The 13,157-nt window shown below is 59.5% G+C and overlaps 3 protein-coding genes across 3 annotated transcripts; all 3 read left to right on the plus strand.

Moving 5' to 3' along the window:
- Positions 1-287: 287 nt before the first annotated feature.
- Positions 288-2,616, plus strand: LOC148053149 (uncharacterized). Its single transcript, XM_087776031.1, has 7 exons — positions 288-319; positions 410-529; positions 732-905; positions 1,284-1,325; positions 1,495-1,579; positions 1,684-1,737; positions 2,059-2,616. The coding sequence occupies exons 1-7, from the start codon at positions 288-290 to the stop codon at positions 2,164-2,166; spliced, it is 615 nt and encodes a 204-aa protein (XP_087632157.1). The 3' UTR covers positions 2,167-2,616.
- LOC148053150 (T-cell activation Rho GTPase-activating protein-like) lies at positions 2,614-5,595 on the plus strand. The gene is made up of 9 exons (XM_087776030.1): positions 2,614-2,726; positions 2,956-3,117; positions 3,203-3,312; positions 3,483-3,678; positions 3,906-4,023; positions 4,157-4,302; positions 4,862-4,953; positions 5,040-5,210; positions 5,528-5,595. The coding sequence occupies exons 2-9, from the start codon at positions 2,962-2,964 to the stop codon at positions 5,550-5,552; spliced, it is 1,014 nt and encodes a 337-aa protein (XP_087632156.1). The 5' UTR covers positions 2,614-2,726; positions 2,956-2,961; the 3' UTR covers positions 5,553-5,595.
- Positions 5,596-10,876: 5,281 nt separating this feature from the next.
- On the plus strand, positions 10,877-13,105 carry LOC148053151 (uncharacterized). Its single transcript, XM_087777305.1, has 7 exons — positions 10,877-10,908; positions 10,999-11,118; positions 11,321-11,494; positions 11,872-11,913; positions 12,083-12,167; positions 12,272-12,325; positions 12,647-13,105. Exons 1-7 carry the CDS (start codon positions 10,877-10,879, stop codon positions 12,752-12,754), a joined length of 615 nt encoding a protein of 204 aa, XP_087633431.1. The 3' UTR covers positions 12,755-13,105.
- The last annotated feature ends 52 nt before the right edge of the window (positions 13,106-13,157 follow it).

Here is a 13,157-nt window from a genome sequence, read left to right on the forward strand (position 1 = left end):
GACATGGCCCTACTGGAGAGAACCCCCAGCCCAGGGCCCTCCCAGTGCCCGCCTCCCCCCCCCCCGCCCAGTGTCCGTTGGGCTCGGAATGTTGGCCACTTGGAGCCAACAGCCACCAGTGCCGGCAGGACGGAGCTGTGCTGGCCCGGAGCAGCGCTAGGAGGAGGCAGGGGCTGGCCGAGCAGCTCAGCTGCGGCACCGACACCAGCACCCCGCTTCCCATCCTCGCTGTGGCCGCCTGGGCCGTGTCCTTGGTGCACGGCGAGGGTCCTCCTGTCCCGGGCGGGATGGGCCAGGCCAACTGCTGCTGCGGCTCCAGGTGGGTTCTCCCTGTGGCTCGGGGACACGCGGGCATGGCCGGGCCCTGCAGCAGCTGCCTTTCTCATGCCCGCCGCTCGCTGCTCTGCAGGGAGGCTCTCAGCGACATCGAGGTGGTGCTGAGCGCAGACGTGCGGCTGACCCGGGGCCGCAAGAGGAGCGAGAGGCGCCTCCTCCTCCTCCAGGAGGAACTGGTCATCGCCAAGTTGCAGTAAGACCCTCAGAGCCCAGCTGCCTTTCCCCAGCCCTGGCCCTGCCACCAGGGCAGGGACACCCTGCCACCAGCCCCAGGCCCCAGCACCTTGCTGCTGGATGCACCCCTGTGCGTCCCAAGGCAGGCGAGGGACAGGGCTCTCGCCGGGGGACCCCAAGGAGCCCACCTCCAGCTCCCTGCCCGCCTCTCCTCTCTGCAGACGTGGCACCAGCGTGCGCCCACAGCTCCGCCTGGCCCTGGACAAGCTGTGGGTGCTGAGCGGCGGGAAGGAGGCAGCGGGGCAGGAAGAAGAGGAGGAGGAGGAAGGCAGCGATGAGGACAGGACCTCCCTCATCCTCGCCTGGCCCACCGGCTCCTGTGTTGCCACTTTTGGGTGAGTCGCGGTGCCACGTCCCATGGCAGGGCAGCAGAGGTTCCCAAGCACGCCCCGGCAGCCATCCTGTGAATGGCCTCTGCCCTCCGTGCAGAGCCCGGGCAGGGAGCGGGCAGCACGCCCACAGGGACGGGTTGGGGGGCATTTCCATGGCCTGCATCCCCCCACCACCTTTTGGTCCCCGGAAGGGAAGGGCAAAAGCAGCTGCTCTGGCAGGAGAGAGGGAGCCAGGGCTTGGGCAGTGCCTCGGTCCTTCCCCACGGGGCTCTGTCCTGCCCCTCTGTCCTTCTGCATGGGGCAGGGCTGTGCAGGCACCCGCCTCTGCCCACGGGCTGGGGGGCAGCGGGGCCTGATGCTGCTTCTCCTCTCTTTCTGCAGCTCCCGGGCCCTGAAGGAGCTGTGGGTGGGCACACTGCTGGGGTAAGCCGGGGGGATGCTCCAGGTGCAGCCGCACAGGGGAACACAGCTCCCCAGCTGGGGAGAGGTGCCCCCGCGGCTGCGGGCAGCTGTCGGGCAGAGCTGCCTGACAAGAGAGAAGAGGCAGCTTGGGGCTCACCCAGCTCTCTCCCTGTCCCTTCCCGCTGCACAGGACACCAGAAGGAGCAAAGAGAGCCCGGGTGACCCGCCTGCCGTCGATCAAAGCCCTGGAGAAGGAGCTGAGTCGCCGCCATGCCGTGAGTGTCTCTCTGCTCTGGGCTCTGTCCCCAGGCACTGCTCCTCCAGCCGAGCATCAGAGGCATTGCTGCTCACCTTCTTCCACTCCTCCTCTCTTGCCCAGTGGAGGACATTGAGCGCCAGGAGCCTGGAGAGGCTGATGGAGGGCCAGGCAGAGGTGAGAATGGCTGCCTTTCACCCACCTCTGGCTGTGCCGAGGTGCCAGGGATGTGCGGCGAGTGGGGTGAGCTTGTGCGGGAGGGAGGGAGGGTCCCGTGGTGCCTCTTTGGGAGCGAGCGGAGAGGGTTGGAAGGCTACCAGGAATGCGGGCAAAGCCGCACTGGCAGCGCTGGGAGGAAACCTGCGGTGCAGAGCAGAGAGCCTGGGAGGGCGGAGGGTCCCAGCTCCGCCACGCTCAGGCTGCTGGTGCCGGGTGGCAGCTCGCCGGTGGCCCTTTCTGCTGCGGGGCTGCTCTCTAAGCACAGCCTGCTTCTTGCAGGCTGATCCCAAGCAAGGGCCTCCGACAGACCCAGCTAGAAACAGAGGGGGACTTGGCCACTCAGCAGGTGAGTTTTGGAAAGAAAGGCAACGTCCTGCCACCGGTTGAGCTGTGCTCACTTGTCCCCTGAGTGTCGCCATGCAGGTGTGGCAGCCCAAGGGAGGACGTCACCTGGACGAGCAAGGGCAGCCGCTGGGCAGTGACAGCTGGATGTGGTTCTGCGGGGACACGGAGCCTCTGCTGCTGCCCACAGCTTGGAGGAGGGCAGGCCGAGGGCTGGGACAGGCTGTCCCGCTGGCACGACGGCTCTCAGCAGCCTGCGAGCCGCAGCCGCCTTTCCAGCTGCTGGCTCCCTGCCCGTCCTGCCGCAGCGCTCAGCACCACGCTGCAGGCAGGGCAGGCAGGGCAGGGCAGGGCAGGGCAGGCTGCGGGAGCGCTGGCCTGGCCGTCTCCATTGATGGGCTCTCGCTCTCTTTCCCTTTGCAGCAGGAGGGAGCAGCAGCAGCAGGAGGAGGAGGAGGGGGCTGCCCTGGCCCTTTGCTCTGCGGCGCAGCTCGGCCACTGCCCAGGCGCCAGGGCAGGCGGGCTCCGGCTGCAGCAGGCCGCTTTTTGGGCAGCCCCTGGCAGCCCTCTGCGGGGAGGACGGCACGCTGCCCCGGCCCATCCAGGTAAGCCAGCCTGCACCCCTGTGGTCCCCAGCCCTCCGACTGCTCCAGAGCCGGTGTGCCCAGGGGCTCCGCAGATGGGGCATTGGGCTCTTCACCCATGGCTCATGCTTCTGCTTTCAGCCCCTTTGCAGCAGGAGGGAGCACAGGCTGGGGCTGAACTCTGGTCCCGGCCACCGCTTTTGCAAGGCAGCTCCTCAGCCAAGTAACTCTCCTCCTGCCTCTCCTGCAGGAGCTGATGGCTGTCCTGCACCAGCAAGGACCAGCGACGGAGGGCATATTCCGCATGGCGGCCAGTGGGACAGAGCTTCGGGAGCTGCGCGAGGCCCTGGACCGCGGCGCGGACGTCGACCTGGGAAGCCAGCCTGCGCTGCTGCTGGCCGTCATCTTGAAGGTGAGTGCTTCTGACCTGCAGCTGGAAGAGCTCCTGGCATGTCTGGAGTGTTCAGAGGCTCACCTGAATGCCCTTGGCATTGCAGGACTTCCTGAGAAGCATCCCCGCCAAGCTGCTCGTGACAGACCTTTACGAAGACTGGATGGCAGCCATGCAGAAGACCTGCCAGGAGGACAAGATCGAAGAGCTGAAAGCGTAAGTGTGGGCAGCAGCCTGCCTGTTGAGCTGGAGCCCTGACCGCTGGCTGAGAGCACCTGCAAAGCTGCGCAACACAGCCGCTGGCTCCCACCTGCCTTGGGCAAGCCTGGGGGACACCTGTGGGCAACTTAATCTGCTTGAGTGACGTTGTGTTCCTGTTCCCTCAGGGTGGCCCACAAGTTGCCTGCAGCCAACCTCCTCCTCCTCAAGCGCCTGCTGTCCCTCCTCCAGCACATCGGCCACAACACCTCCACCAGCAGGATGACCTCCAGCAACCTGGCCATCTGCCTTGGGCCAAACCTGCTGAGCCCACCCAACGAGGACCTGCTCCCTCTGCAGGCCATGCTGGAGGTGACTCAGAAGGTACGCTCCATTGAGCAGCGGGCTGCAGCCTTCCCAGCCCATCAGAGCTTGGCTCTTCAGAGGTCCCTGGCTGCCTGCTCTCTTGAGCAAATGCTGCTGGCGTGGCTGCCAGCAAGAGCAGCCCCGCAGCCACAGCCTGCTGCACAGAGGCCAGGCTCAGGAGTGGCAAAGGCTGCTGGATACATGTTCAGGCACCTGGCTTGAGACCAAGGCTCTGATGTGTGCAGGTGAACGTGCTGGTGGAGTTTATGATTGAAAACTGCGGTGACATCTTTGCGGAGGAGGTGGCTGGCCTCTCCTGTCCATCAGCCCAGGCGTCGCCAGCACCCATGGACAGATCCACAGGTAGGAGGAGGGACTGAGGGCTGTCAGAGCGTGAGCAGAATGCTGCTGTAGGGCTTGGGGCTGGACTGGCTTTAGCCGATGTCTGCTTCCAACAAGTCACTTTGCTGCACATGCTTTTGCTTTCGCTTTCCAGAGCTGTCTTTGGAAGAGCAACGTGGCCCTGCAGGCCAAGCAGACATGGAGCAGCAGGCAAGCGCCTTCCCGGACGCACCACCCTCTCTGCTCGTCCTCCAGAGAGCAGCAGGGGCAGACACGGATGCGGGACGTGAGATGGCAGAGGTATGGCAGCTCCACAACCACTGGGACAAGGTGATCTCGGGTAGGAGGGTAGTTGCTGATGAGTCCAAGTAGCTGCTCTGCCTCTTCCTGGCACTCCATCTCTGGTGGCTTTGGCTGGTTTTATTTTTCTCCAGTAAAACTGGAAAGGTTGCCTCTCCACTGTGTTAGGCATGTGCTTAATCAAAGGCGATATCTCCAAAATACCTAGAGAAAGAGAGATTTGAAAAGCAAAGCCTCCCACCGGGGCATTGGTGGTGTTGCACCAAAGGGCTATCCGCAGAGCTCTGTCTCGGGAGGGCAGCAGAAACCGCGCCAGAATGAAGTGGGCCAGCCCTTTCTGGCCCGCAGGGGGATCGCAGGCTCCCTGCTGAATGCCCCCCCAAATTAATGGAGTGTCACGCACTCGTGTGAACAGTGTGTTCCAAAGGGAGGCCCTTGGAAGAAAGGGCTAATGCAAACCAGCCAAAGGGATCTTCTCTGGAGAGCTAAGGGAGCAAGCAGTCACTTGCTGCTCCAGGGCGTCCCTTGCCACCTGCTCACGCCAGCATTTCTCTGTTAGGCACCCGTTGCTGTGCCTCCAACCACCCCAGAGACCACGGCAGACCCCCTGGCCTGTGCAGAAGAACTGAAGAGCCTTTTGGAGGAAAGAAGGTAAAAGGAGTCAGCTTTGCTTAAACCCAGCACTGATTCCAGTTGATGCTGGCTTGACCTGTCTAATCCCACTGTGGGATGGAAAGGTTTGCAGGCTGCCCCCAGGAAACGGGAAACCAAAGACAAAGAAAGAGAGAAGAGGCCTGGGCAGAGGAGAGGGAATGCCAAGGAGACAAGAAAAGAAGGAAGAGAGAAAGCGTTGGGGGGGATCGAAAAGTGAAAAAAAGCAGGAAGGTCCAGCAGGTGAAGAAGCCCAGGTGTGTACCAGGGGAGGGCGAGGGATGGTGCTGCGCAGGGTTTGCAAATAACTCCCTGGCAGCTGCCCAGGGCTCCCCATCGAGCCCTGCTGCGTGGCACAGGGGCACTGTGCAGCTCTGCAGGCGCACAGGTCTCTAAGGGCATTACCCATGGGGACGAGGCGCCAGAGCCATGCCGTAGCCAAGGCCAGCAAGAGCTCTCTCTTCTGGGCCATAAACAGTTCCTCGTCGGAGGTGTTCCCCAAAGAAAGGGCAACCAAATCCTGCCCCTTCCGGCCTTTGTGGTTTATCAGTGCTTTCTGACTCTGTCCTTGCAGGTGCCCATGTCCTGTTACTGCCTGAACCCCTGTGACTCCTGGGCCCCCCCGCCCGCAGTGGATGTTTGCAATAAAAGGATCTTTTCTCTCTTCTGACTGTGTCTGCCAGACGATATTCTGGAGCGGGGAGCTGTTGTTTGGTGATGAATCCTAGGGCAGGAGTTTGGGGTCATCCCTTGTCCCGGAATCCTTTCCAGCAGGCATCAGGGCTGAGTTCAGAGGCTTTAGGAGTCAAAGCAAAGCACAGAATCGCACAGAATCACACAGAATGGCTGAGTCTGGGAGGTGTCGCAAATAGGTGGTTTCGGACACTTAAGAAATCGCCAACAAAGGTATCAGCAAAAGTGTTTCTAAGAGCAGGTTTTTAATAGCGTAACTTCACCAAGTTCGATGGCAAGGTTCCCTCTGCTAAGTACTGCCTGGTAGAGTCATAGAAAGGAAAACTGAGACACACTCGAGTTAGAATGCTTCACAGAGAGACCGGCGATGCAGAGAGTAAGGCACACCCTCCCGCTGAGTCATGAGGTTCAGGGGAGACCCCCTTGCTTTCTGAACTCCTGATGGAGCTTAGGTGCAGCTAGGTCCAGTCTTCGTCTCTGACTTGATCAACGTTTCATTTCCAAGTGGTCGTACATGCCATGTTTATGTAATGTTTGCAGTAGCACCAATTCAGCATGCAATCAAAGTTACTAAGGCAAAATCCAAGTTACCATCCTACAAGGTTAGGCACGACACTGGTCGCTTAGCAGAGACCTGTTGCTGGTGGAAGGTCTCTGTTCCTCGAGGAGCAACCTTGAGAGGTGTCCCAGCTCGAGGGGAGATGGCTGCCATGCAGCCACGCTGCCTAGCAGGGAGGGCTCCAAGAAGGCTCGCTTAGGCTGTCATATTTATAGGATAAAGTGGTTGGCCTGGAGTCAAATTACACGCGATAGAAAAGGTATGCCGGAGATTCCTTGTACCCACAACTTCCTCTGTGCCTTGAGAAATGAGTCTTGGAAAAGCCACCCGCTATTCGTGTGTCAGTCGCACGATCGCTGTTCCAAGCTGATGTGCATCCATGCTCACTTTGTCACTCTGCTCCTTTGTGGGTGTTCAGGGGACAGATTGCAACTAGAGGAGTTCACGGCCCAGCTACACTCAGGTTTGATTACATACAGGTTACCTACAGGTTACCAGGTTTCATACGGAATCAGTTGATTGTATCCATTTTACCTGCTGGACTGATTTGGTTTGTTTCATTTTTTGCCCAACTCTGAGATACAGAATGATTATAAGCAAGAAACACAATAAGGTCAACATTGACAAAACTACAACTGGACGGAGCATCCAATTCAAAATTCCAGTTGCTGTTGGGGACCATCCAGAAGGAGTTTCCCACCAGTGATGTTTTCCATCTTTCTTCGCTCTTTCTGGGACATGGTGTATCTCCGCTGCGTCGTGATGGACAGGAATTAGGGGTTTTGGCCGTTATTCCAAATTCGCTTTAGCAATTGACTCGGGTCATCGTGTTGCACCAGTTTTCTCACCAATGTGAGATTCATTCCAGTAGGGGTAGGCGATAAATCGTGATAGGCTGTAGAGTTAGGCTGTACCAATTGGTGAGTTGTGACAGGAGCGGGATAGTTAAAGTGGCATCCTCTGATTTTGGTAAAATGACAAGTACAGATATTTGAGCGACTGTATATATCTACAGTGGTCTTGTCTGGAAATAGAGACTCACAAAGGGTTCTCATACAAACACATCCGCTTCCAACGTACACAGGTACAGTTTCAGGGGTTTCATCAGGATGTATTTCAACATGACAAACATTAGGGGACAGTTCCATTGCCATTTAATCCCAGCGCAATGATGGGGTAGATGCCAGCAGGACTGGAGTTTCCTTTCAACTTGAGTCGCGTCCTCCCAAATTTCCTCTGGCATTGCAGTGGGCAAGGTGCCCTCCTTGTCTTCCCTGATTTATTATTCCCTAATAAACATGAGAGGTCGTTTTGGCCTGCTCGGCCCAGTCTGGAATAGATTGCAAGAAGTACCGTCTTCTGCAAAAGCCCGTTCTGCTACAATAGGGTCGCGGGGGTGTGCTGGCCCCCCGGTGACTGCTATGGCTTGGATTTTTGTATTGGTGCCTTGGCTGCCTCTTCATGCTCTGGGTTCTACTCCCACCGGGTTCCCTTTCGTAAAAGTGAGTACAGTGAGCGAGCAATAATAGAAAACCCAGGTACCTGTTTTTTCCAGCGCCCTCCAGTACCCCAAAGTTGTTGTAATTCCCTCCTAGGCTGGGGCATCTGCAATTGTTCTGTTTTACTTCAGGTGTCCAGCGGGATTGCTGCACTACCTGCAGTCCACCAAGGACCTACAAATTTTACTTCTCTACTCGGTCCCTGACAATTTTGGGGTGGAATTTCAACTTCTGCTTTCTGTAGTGTTTGCTACACTGCTGCTGCCCCCGCTTCCCCCACCCTTTCAGGGGACCTCCCTCCGATTAGGATATCATCTCTGTGTTGGTACAGTTTCACATCTTGAAGGAGTGAGACTGTTTGAAAGAGTTCAGCAAGTGCAGCCTGAGCAATTGCAGGTGGCTCTTTACACCCTGTGGGAGTCTGTTGCGGGTGTATTGTCTACCTTCCCAAGGCAAAGCAAATGTCTCTTTCTCCTTCTTCTGCCAGGGGACCACAAAGGACATATCCTTCACATCTAGCACTGCCATCCGTGGGCGTGCGGCTGCTTGTCATCACGTGGCTGTTAAAGCTGCAATATTAGGTGCTGCAGCCGTTTGCAGAGCTGTGTTGGCATTTAAGTGCCTATAATCAATTGTCAGACGCCATCTTCCACCTGGCTTTTGGACTGACCAGACGAGTGAATTGTCTGCTATTACTTCAGAAATCCCATTTTGTGCCGCAGCCCTGCCGCAGCAGGGCCCTCTGCAGGTCATCTGGTCCAGCCCGCCTGCTCAAGCAGGGTCACCCAGAGCCAGTCAAGTAGATCACCCTAACAGTCCAATATGGGTTTCTCATGTGCAGCTGGAAGAGCGTGTGTTTTCATCTGTGCCCCTTTTCCTCTGGTCCTCTCGGGGCAGAAGTGATTGACAAAGGTAGAAAGGTGGCGCGAGGCACAACTGTTGCAAGAATCGGCCACAGTCCTTGTCTCGGTGGGAAGGTCTTAGCTCCTCAGAAGCACGGACTTAGCACTCGATCGTGATTTAGGTATTATCTGTTTGCCTCCTTCCAAACCAAGGCTGCCGTGGTTAAGATCTGGATGTAGCTTCCAGTTCAGTAGTTCTTCTAGTCAGGGTATTGTTGATTCCCTAGCTGTTGAGAGTAGAAATCGGTGTTGAAATCTTTTTCTCAGCACGTCATCAACCAAGCTGATAGATAGCAGTGGGCAGTGGATCTGAACTGGCCCCAGTGACCCACCATGGGTTAATTGTTCCCCTCACTGGGGCTGTGGAAAGAGGGTTTTCTGAATTCCCTACCTGAACTGCAGCTCTCGCTAGCCTCGGTGCAAGTGGACCCAGCAGCTGGTCCTGAAAAGCACCAACGCAGGACACGGAAAGCTTTGAGCCACTGGGGCTCTTCTGGAATCGCCTCTGCCATGTGCACCCATGTCTGTGAACAACCCTTCTCCTCCAGCTGAAAAGCAGCTGCAGATCTTGCTCATGGCTCAAGGACGCTGGGGGCCTCGCATGGTGCCTGAGGCTTGGGGCTTGCGTTGCCTGTGCCCAGCTGTGCCCAGCTGTGCCCACGGGGTGACAGAGGAAAGACTTTCCCTGGGGAAGAGGCACCAGCGAGGGGTCGAGATGGAGGAAAACCTCACCAACGTTTTGGCTCTAGGCGGAAAGTTCTGGATCAGAGAGGAATTCTACATCTTCCGCAGCATAGCACAGGCCACTGGCTGGACAGCAAGTTTTTTTTCTTTCTTTCATTTTTCCTGGAAGAGTCTCCTGTTGGCACCGAGTAGAGGCAGAATGTCAGGCAAGGTGGCTGATTGAATGGGAATGACAGAGGGCAATGGACTTGGCTCGTAAAAGCCCGATTGCTCTACAAGTTGAATCTGTTTTCTCTCGTGCTTTTTACTTCTAAGGAAGGGGGCGGGTGGAGGGGCGTGGATGATTTCTCGTCAGAGCTCCTCAAACACGCGTTGTAGCAGTCGAGGCAGAATATGCCTTTCTCACGTACCTTTTCTTTTTGCACCACGGTCAATTCAATCTGCTGATCAATAGCCCACGGAGGTCCATAGGCACCTTTGATTGGGATCCTTTGGCTCAAGAGCTAGGTGCAACCTCCTGTCACCAGTTTAGGCACAATGAATGCAGATAATCTGCTCTCTAATAACCTAAGCTACTTACTCCCTAAATGATCTATACGAGAGTCCAGCCCCATCCGACGGTACACATAAGATCAGCGCTATGAAGAGACATGACGTTCCAATGAAAAATGAGACAGATGCTTGAACGACTTTTAAGAGCTTGCAGGAATCAAAAGGGGAAGCCCTGTATCTAGAAGAGAAAAAAACAACGTGGCTTTTCCCCCTACATTTCTGAACCTTCTGTGACAAGGTATGGCATATCAACGTGCATGTCTGCAAGGCCCCGGGCTGCACTCTGCGGGTCCCGTTCACGGTCGGTGATCTGGATGATGGGGCAGAGTGTCCCCTCAGACAGCTTGCAGATGGCACACAGCTGGGAGGAGAGGCTCACGCGGCGGAGCGTGGTGCTGCCGCCAAGCAGAGGGCCCTTGAGAGGCTGGAGAAAGGGGCTGGCAGGAGTCTCATGCAGCTCAACAAGGGCAAGAGCAAAGTCCTGCAGCTGGGGAGGAAGAAGCCCTTGCAGCAGTGCAGGCTGGGGCACAGCCAGCTGGAAAGCAGCTGTGCAGACAGCTGGGCTCTTGGTGGAGCCCAAGCTGACCCCCAAATTGGAGCCAGCCAAGTGGCCTTGGGGCCAAGAAGGCTAACTGCCTGCTGGGCTGCAGGAGGCAAAGCATTGGCAGCAGGTGGAGGGAGGTGGTCCTGCCCCTCTGCTGTGTCCTGCTCGGGGCTGCCCAGTGCAAGAGAGACATGGCCCTACTGGAGAGAACCCCCAGCCCAGGGCCCTCCCAGTGCCACCCCCCCCCCCCCCCCCCCGCTCCCCAGTGTCCGTTGGGCTCGGAATGTTGGAATGTTGGCCACTTGGAGCCAACAGCCACCAGTGCCGGCAGGACGGAGCTGTGCTGGCCCGGAGCAGCGCTAGGAGGAGGCAGGGGCTGGCCGAGCAGCTCAGCTGCGGCACCGACACCAGCACCCCGCTTCCCATCCTTGCTGTGGCCGCCTGGGCCGTGTCCTTGGTGCACGGCGAGGGTCCTCCTGTCCCGGGCGGGATGGGCCAGGCCAACTGCTGCTGCGGCTCCAGGTGGGTTCTCCCTGTGGCTCGGGGACACGCGGGCATGGCCGGGCCCTGCAGCAGCTGCCTTTCTCATGCCCGCCGCTCGCTGCTCTGCAGGGAGGCTCTCAGCGACATCGAGGTGGTGCTGAGCGCAGACGTGCGGCTGACCCGGGGCCGCAAGAGGAGCGAGAGGCGCCTCCTCCTCCTCCAGGAGGAACTGGTCATCGCCAAGTTGCAGTAAGACCCTCAGAGCCCAGCTGCCTTTCCCCAGCCCTGGCCCTGCCACCAGGGCAGGGACACCCTGCCACCAGCCCCAGGCCCCAGCACCTTGCTGCTGGATGCACCCCTGTGCGTCCCAAGGCAGGCGAGGGACAGGGCTCTCGCCGGGGGACCCCAAGGAGCCCACCTCCAGCTCCCTGCCCGCCTCTCCTCTCTGCAGACGTGGCACCAGCGTGCGCCCACAGCTCCGCCTGGCCCTGGACAAGCTGTGGGTGCTGAGCGGCGGGAAGGAGGCAGCGGGGCAGGAAGAAGAGGAGGAGGAGGAAGGCAGCGATGAGGACAGGACCTCCCTCATCCTCGCCTGGCCCACCGGCTCCTGTGTTGCCACTTTTGGGTGAGTCGCGGTGCCACGTCCCATGGCAGGGCAGCAGAGGTTCCCAAGCACGCCCCGGCAGCCATCCTGTGAATGGCCTCTGCCCTCCGTGCAGAGCCCGGGCAGGGAGCGGGCAGCACGCCCACAGGGACGGGTTGGGGGGCATTTCCATGGCCTGCATCCCCCCACCACCTTTTGGTCCCCGGAAGGGAAGGGCAAAAGCAGCTGCTCTGGCAGGAGAGAGGGAGCCAGGGCTTGGGCAGTGCCTCGGTCCTTCCCCACGGGGCTCTTTCTGCTCCTCTGTCCTTCTGCATGGGGCAGGGCTGTGCAGGCACCCGCCTCTGCCCACGGGCTGGGGGGCAGCGGGGCCTGACGCTGCTTCTCCTCTCTTTCTGCAGCTCCCGGGCCCTGAAGGAGCTGTGGGTGGGCACACTGCTGGGGTAAGCCGGGGGGATGCTCCAGGTGCAGCCGCACAGGGGAACACAGCTCCCCAGCTGGGGAGAGGTGCCCCCGCGGCTGCGGGCAGCTGTCGGGCAGAGCTGCCTGACAAGAGAGAAGAGGCAGCTTGGGGCTCACCCAGCTCTCTCCCTGTCCCTTCCCGCTGCACAGGACACCAGAAGGAGCAAAGAGAGCCCGGGTGACCCGCCTGCCGTCGATCAAAGCCCTGGAGAAGGAGCTGAGTCGCCGCCATGCCGTGAGTGTCTCTCTGCTCTGGGCTCTGTCCCCAGGCACTGCTCCTCCAGCCGAGCATCAGAGGCATTGCTGCTCACCTTCTTCCACTCCTCCTCTCTTGCCCAGTGGAGGACATTGAGCGCCAGGAGCCTGGAGAGGCTGATGGAGGGCCAGGCAGAGGTGAGAATGGCTGCCTTTCACCCACCTCTGGCTGTGCCGAGGTGCCAGGGATGTGCGGCGAGTGGGGTGAGCTTGTGCGGGAGGGAGGGAGGGTCCCGTGGTGCCTCTTTGGGAGCGAGCGGAGAGGGTTGGAAAGCTACCAGGAATGCGGGCAAATCTGCACTGGCAGCGCTGGGAGGAAACCTGCGGTGCAGAGCAGAGAGCCTGGGAGGGCGGAGGGTCCCAGCTCCGCCACGCTCAGGCTGCTGGTGCCGGGTGGCAGCTCGCCGGTGGCCCTTTCTGCTGCGGGGCTGCTCTCTAAGCACAGCCTGCTTCTTGCAGGCTGATCCCAAGCAAGGGCCTCCGACAGACCCAGCTAGAAACAGAGGGGGACTTGGCCACTCAGCAGGTGAGTTTTGGAAAGAAAGGCAACGTCCTGCCACCGGTTGAGCTGTGCTCACTTGTCCCCTGAGTGTCGCCATGCAGGTGTGGCAGCCCAAGGGAGGACGTCACCTGGACGAGCAAGGGCAGCCGCTGGGCAGTGACAGCTGGATGTGGTTCTGCGGGGACACGGAGCCTCTGCTGCTGCCCACAGCTTGGAGGAGGGCAGGCCGAGGGCTGGGACAGGCTGTCCCGCTGGCACGACGGCTCTCAGCAGCCTGCGAGCCGCAGCCGCCTTTCCAGCTGCTGGCTCCCTGCCCGTCCTGCCGCAGCGCTCAGCACCACGCTGCAGGCAGGGCAGGCAGGGCAGGGCAGGGCAGGGCAGGCTGCGGGAGCGCTGGCCTGGCCGTCTCCATTGATGGGCTCTCGCTCTCTTTCCCTTTGCAGCAGGAGGGAGCAGCAGCGGCAGGAG

Source organism: Nipponia nippon, unplaced genomic scaffold (assembly GCF_047370975.1).
Source record: "Nipponia nippon isolate SJK-2023a ecotype South Korea unplaced genomic scaffold, ASM4737097v1 scaffold_4, whole genome shotgun sequence".
NCBI classification, from domain to species: Eukaryota; Metazoa; Chordata; class Aves; order Pelecaniformes; family Threskiornithidae; genus Nipponia; species Nipponia nippon.